This window comes from Nematostella vectensis, chromosome 1, assembly GCF_932526225.1.
Source record: "Nematostella vectensis chromosome 1, jaNemVect1.1, whole genome shotgun sequence".
NCBI classification, from domain to species: domain Eukaryota; kingdom Metazoa; phylum Cnidaria; class Anthozoa; order Actiniaria; family Edwardsiidae; genus Nematostella; species Nematostella vectensis.
Window position 1 is genome coordinate 16,257,057 of NC_064034.1, and position 6,077 is coordinate 16,263,133.

The 6,077-nt window shown below is 41.5% G+C and overlaps 1 protein-coding gene across 1 annotated transcript; it reads left to right on the plus strand.

Annotated features, from left to right (window-relative positions):
• The first annotated feature begins 1,024 nt into the window (after positions 1–1,024).
• LOC5511122 (N-acyl-phosphatidylethanolamine-hydrolyzing phospholipase D) lies at positions 1,025–5,728 on the plus strand. Its single transcript, XM_001631519.3, has 5 exons — positions 1,025–1,179; positions 2,714–2,912; positions 3,351–3,994; positions 4,787–4,901; positions 5,395–5,728. The coding sequence occupies exons 2-5, from the start codon at positions 2,724–2,726 to the stop codon at positions 5,542–5,544; spliced, it is 1,098 nt and encodes a 365-aa protein (XP_001631569.2). The 5' UTR covers positions 1,025–1,179; positions 2,714–2,723; the 3' UTR covers positions 5,545–5,728.
• The last annotated feature ends 349 nt before the right edge of the window (positions 5,729–6,077 follow it).

A 6,077-nucleotide genomic window follows, 5' to 3' on the forward strand; every position in this document is an offset into this window, starting at 1 on the left:
AAAATAAGGAAGGTTATTCGTGAGACGGCATCATGACGAACAACAGGCCCGTACCCAGGGGGTGCGAACGTACTCCCTCACTTTCGGTCCCCAATGGACGTGCTATTTGTAGACAAAACTATAAAGCATAAGCTAGATCACTCTGGTATGTAGCCAAATCCGACAATAAACGTCGCGTGGAGATACAGAAAAGGCATAAAAAATCCCTTTTTGTTCTTTCTGGAATGGTCAGATTTTTATCAGAGAACTTACTCCCTTCCTCCCTCCCCCAGAAAAATTAGGTTCACTTTTTTCGGATTTCGCACCCCCCAAGAAAAATACTGGGTACGGGCCAGTACAGCGCCACGAGTCACTTTCCGTCAGCGGTTGCTTATTAAGTCGTCCCTGCTGGTCAGCGGATAGTAGTTTTTCGCGCCACCGTACGGAGTTCGCAGCTGAAAAAGTAGAGAAGGAGGTTCGTTTTATAAGGTCAAGATGCTCTGCAAAATTTGTCGGCCAGAGGAGCAAAAAAAAGGCAGTGATGGCGAACCAATATAGACGATTTCAGCATTTCAGAAGGCTGTGATTCCTTTCCGAGCTGTCTGGCCACAAGAAACATTTTACCTGACATTTATTCAGTAACAACTATAGAGCAAGGGCGAGGTCTTTCATAATTTATGCTTTCCTCGGGGGCCGGGGTTTTTCACCTCTCACAGTGTCCCCGTGTACGGGAATGTTCAACTGCTTTCATTTCACCAAACGGTGAAATGCCCCGCTAAGTCCCGAAGGGGGAAGGGGGGGGGGGGGGGGGTGCATTATCAGTCCTTATGAGCCAAATATAGAAAGTGTACAGAGTAAAAATAAATGGCCGGGAGTTTAGGATTTGTCAAAGCATTATTCCACTTCTATCTTCTTACTAATCAAACAGTCAAAAATTACTACCAGCTAAAGTACTGTGTTTTGTTATTGTGCTTGTATTGTGATATTTTATCTATTTTTCCCCTCATTTCGAAACGTCGAACTGGTATTGCGGTTACCCTGTGGAGCCTTATTACAAAACGTGGGTTTCCTGTGTTGACTTCATATTTTCTTTCTATAACCCAAAAACATTTTCGGTTGACGGCTTGTCTATTTTCTCAAAATTCGGGTGTCTGTGTGTGTCGGGGTCGCCCTTCTGCAAGGATTACTGCGAACTAAAGTGTGAGTACATATTCTATGATTTGTAAGTGCTAGCGATTGAACCTTGATTCAAGCGATTGAGTGCCATGGTTCAACTCTGGGTTCTACTGTCGCAGTCACGTAAACTGTACGTAAACTGTTACGGTGAAGATTTGCCAAAAATATCATAAAATTTGTAAAATCGGAAATGTAGTATCTAGTTATTAAAGCCGGTAGATGTTACTAAATTTCAATGGGGGATTTTGTTGATTCAAAGGATTGCGTACTATAACTAAATTGCATAATTTTGAGAACAAAAGTTACGATCGATCGAGCGAAAAACTTTGTATAAGTGTTTTAATTCGTCGCATCGAACCAAACACGCGTCTTTTCTATACTGTGTTACTGTTACGGTAAAGATTTGCCAAAAATATCATAAAATTTGTAAAATCGGAAATGTAGTATCTAGTTATTAAAGCCGGTAGATGTTACTAAATTTCAATGGGGGATTTTGTTGATTCAAAGGATTGTGTACTATAACTAAATTGCATAATTTTGAGAACAAAAGTTACGATCGATCGAGCGAAAAACTTTGTATAAGTGTTTTAATTCGTCGCATCGAACCAAACACGCGTCTTTTCTATACTGTTAAGTGTCCAGGATTTAGTATCATGTCGAATCATGGGTGAATGAAAATGATTATAATTTGACACGTTCTCCTGTTCAGTAAAACGTTCGCCGGAACTAGCGACAGAGTGACAGGAGGTCCCGCTGAACACGGTATAGGCCCTGTAGGATCAACAGTCAGAAACTGATCGCTAAACTCTAATTTTTATATATAATCCCTAGACTTGTCTACCTAAAATGTTGCTATTTATTATAAAATTATATTATACCAAGCTATGTGAGTATTTTCATCACAGCATGATGATTGCACCGAAAACGTGAGTGGACAGCAAAACACCTATTTATCATGCAAATGTTTGCAAATGAATCAAGTTGATTGTTTCATCTTCATTTGCATGCATTTGCATTGAATACGGCTCATGGATAATACGACGTTTGAACTTAGCCATAATAACACAAATGTCTTGTTACCTGTGCAATAGTTATATTCTAGCCTACTGAGGCTCAGAGATAAGCAATTTTACAGGAGGCTTATAAATTGTGACTGCTAGCGTGGCCGGGGGTGGGAAGAGCTTTCCCTTTTATAGCAGAACCTTGTGTTCAATCATTTCAGTGGCCGTTCTTGAATTTTCTATTTCTGTTATATGGCATGCCCATACCCAGGGGGTGCAGGGGGTGAAGGTCCACTTTCGGTTCTAAATAGACGTGCTATTTGTAGACAAAACTATAAGGCATAAGCTAGATCATTCTGGTATGTACAGGCCCCATCCCCAGAAAAATTAGGTCCACCTTTTTGGGTTTCGCCCCCCCCCCCCCCCCCCAAGAAAAATCCTGGGTACGTATTGCCTGTATGGTGAATGAAAAATATGAAAACCTTGATGGGATATATACTGTCTGTCTATTTTTCTGTCATATACTAATATTTATCTTTGAATACTCTGCTTACTAGTCATGTTGCCATGGCAGAAGGGACTACTCCAGATGATGATGGGCTTTTTAAGTCTAAGAAGGTAGATGGCCGCTATGTTATCCCTTGGGCAGACAAGACACGGATGGGTTTTGGTTCTGTGTTAAAGTGGGTGATCACTGAGACCGACCTCAGTGGTGTGGGGGGCACGTGGAGAGAGGGCTGGAAGTTTAAAGAAGAGGTATGTGCTCAAGTCGTCTTCTAGGTATTGTGTTTAATGAAACTACAGAAGTTTTTTGCTGTAGTTCTCTTAATGGCTTTTCTGAAAAAGTGATAAATATAAAGCTCATAAATCCAAAAAAATAAGTCAACTTACTGTAATTGATAAGGTACAGGCACAAGAGGAAGGGATGCACATACACCCCCCCCTACCTTTTTAACCATTTAATTGGGCTGCCAAAAAAGTAGGTGATTTCTTATGAAAGGATCATCCAATAGTATCCTTTTTCCACATGATACCTATAACTGCACACCCCCTCCCCCACAGCAATTCCTGGGTATCCAGAGGAAGCTTTCTCGTGTTTACATTGTATTTACCTTTTCTGTGTAAGTGCAGGTATTTGAAGATGCCTCAGGAGTTTTGCTGCTGCCTGCTGACATTGTCTATTTTGACCATCAGGAATTGAACAGGAATCTACCCGTCCTGGAGCCTAATTTTGAAGCAATTAAAAATCCTTCTGTCGACCAACTCCAAGTTACATGGATTGGTCATGCTACTTGTCTAGTCCAGATGAATGGCCTGAACATCCTCACAGATCCAGTATTCAATGACTACTGTGGTATGAATAGGCTGGTAGGCGTTAAGAGATTCCGTCCTGTTCCTTGTACCATTGACCAGCTCCCACAAATTGATGCGGTCATCATCAGTCACAACCATTATGACCACCTTGACTATACCACTGTGCTAGAACTGAACAGAAAATTCCCAGAGTCAATTCATTGGTATGTTCCAATGGGTCAGGGGGATTGGATAAAAAGCTGTGGATGTCAAAATGTAAAAGAAATGGAATGGTGGGACCAAAGCACCCACCCTACGTCCAAAGGCAATGATGTGGCATTCATCTTTACCCCAACACAGCATTGGTGCAAGCGAGCAGCAACTGATGACAACAAGGCACTATGGGGGAGCTGGACTATTATTGGGCCAAGGCATCGCGTCTTCTTTGGTGGAGATACAGGCTACTGCGATGTGTTCAAGGCAATAGGAAAGAAGTATGGCCCGTTTGATCTAGCTGCTATTCCTATTGGAGCATATCACCCAAGGTAAAGGATAGACTGATCCAGGCATGCCCCCCCCCCTATTCACAGAGATTTAAGGAAATCCATAAAGGAACAATGAATTCTACCCTTCCCTGCTTTTAGTCCACATTATTGTTTGTAGCTCCTCTGCCTGTGTGAAAAGTAATTAGTGTATTATTACCTTCAGTATCATGAGATGTGCTAATGATCTGCCCTTCCACAAGGCTAGGCCTCTATTTATTTATTCCTATTGAGGAGCATAAAATATAAGTTAAAGAAAACCCTGATCTAGCTCCCCTACCCCCACTTTCCCTATGTACAACAATGATCCCCCTTATTCCCTCTATTGTTACTACTGGATCAACATAAGCTAATGGCCTGGGCCCCCTGGACAGGGGTGGTTTGGACGGTAGCATCCCAGGCCTGTAGCCAGAGGTTTGGGAGGTTCAGACGAACCCCCCACCCCCGGCCTTGAAGGTCCGCTCAGAGTTAACAAAAAAAACGTTGGCTGGATATACCGTGCATAATAATATGTTGTTATAATGACTATAAAAATCTTTTAAAAATAATTCTCTTTATCATTATCGCTATATGTTAATTAACATCCTCTTCATAACATTCTAAATACAAGATTGAATTTATTTGAACTCCTGATTGCCTAATGTAATAAGGCGAGGAGAGGGGTATACCGGAAATTTGGTCCGCTCAAATGGAAAAACGAGCCACCCCGCCTAAAATCCTGGCTACAGGCCTGCATCCATCCTCCAGCTAGGCCTCACTGTCATTCATCATAAACACAGCTGTTGTCTTGTTAAGGTGGTTCATGCAGTTCCAGCATGTTGACCCTCAGCAGGCTGTACAAATACATAAAGATCTACAGGCCAAGACCTCCATGGCTGTTCACTGGGGCACATTTGCCCTTGCTAATGAGGTGAGACAACGTGGCTAGGCGGAGAGGCCAAGACATGTATTTCTGTCATTCTGGGAATATTGTTTTCTTGTTTCCCATGCAAAAACTGGAGGGAGGGTACTTCAGGGGTGAAGAGTTATGGTTACCATTGGAAAGCAAGCCTTAAAAATTCAGGGGCAGATCTACAGGGGGGCCCTGCCCCCCCCCCCCCTATTTTCAGACATTTGGCTTAAAAATAACAAGAAATATAAGGAAATATACTGAAGAACAATAATTCCAGCCTCCCCTTTCCTGAAACTTTTGCTTCGGCCCCCAATTTTTTAAACTTCTGGACCCGTCCCTAAAATTATCCACAAAATATAAGAGATAAATCTCTTATACCATTAAAGAAAACTGTTATATGCTAGATGTTACACTTAATGTTATAGTCTGCAATGATTTAACATGTCAGATGCTACACGGTATGCTATAGTCAGCCATATGTGTAACTTGTATTTTTTTTTTACACTTGCAGCACTATTTATCTCCCCCAAAGGAGCTAAAGGAAGCCATGAAAAGTGAAGGAATTCCCCAGTCAGACTTCATCATTATGAAACATGGAGAAACGCAGATCATAGGAGAAAGTATATCACAGAAAGATGTGAGCTTTGAGTCTTCAATATGATTCTGTGTAAAAAAAAGTAGCATCTCCGGTGGATTGCGACTCTGGCGACCTCGACACACAAAGAAACCATTTTTTATCCTATTTCAAACACAACAAGACTAGGTGTTGACACCTAGCAAGCATCTCTTATGGGTAGAAAAAGGATTGCGTGTTCATTATCTTCAATAAAAACACTGACATGTAATGTGTTTGTAATATTATGGAGTGAAGTCCCATAGAACCCCCTGGTCTAGGCAAACAAGTAGACCCTTTATTAAGCCCCTTCTGTTGTAAATCCCTTTCCCCCTTGCTAGATCTGACATTTTCAAATAAGCTCCCCTCTATTTACTACCTGGGGAGGGAAGGAGGGCTGCGTAGTTGAAATTTTTTCTGGTTCAAATACCAGAAATCTAAATCTAATCTCAAGCACAAAAATTCCTACCCTTCCCCTAAAAAGGTGTCAAAAATCTAGGACACTCCCCAGAACAAAAAAGAAGAAAAACTAAATCCTTCAACTTTATTCATGTTAACTTGGTTGTATCTACTTGTCTTTA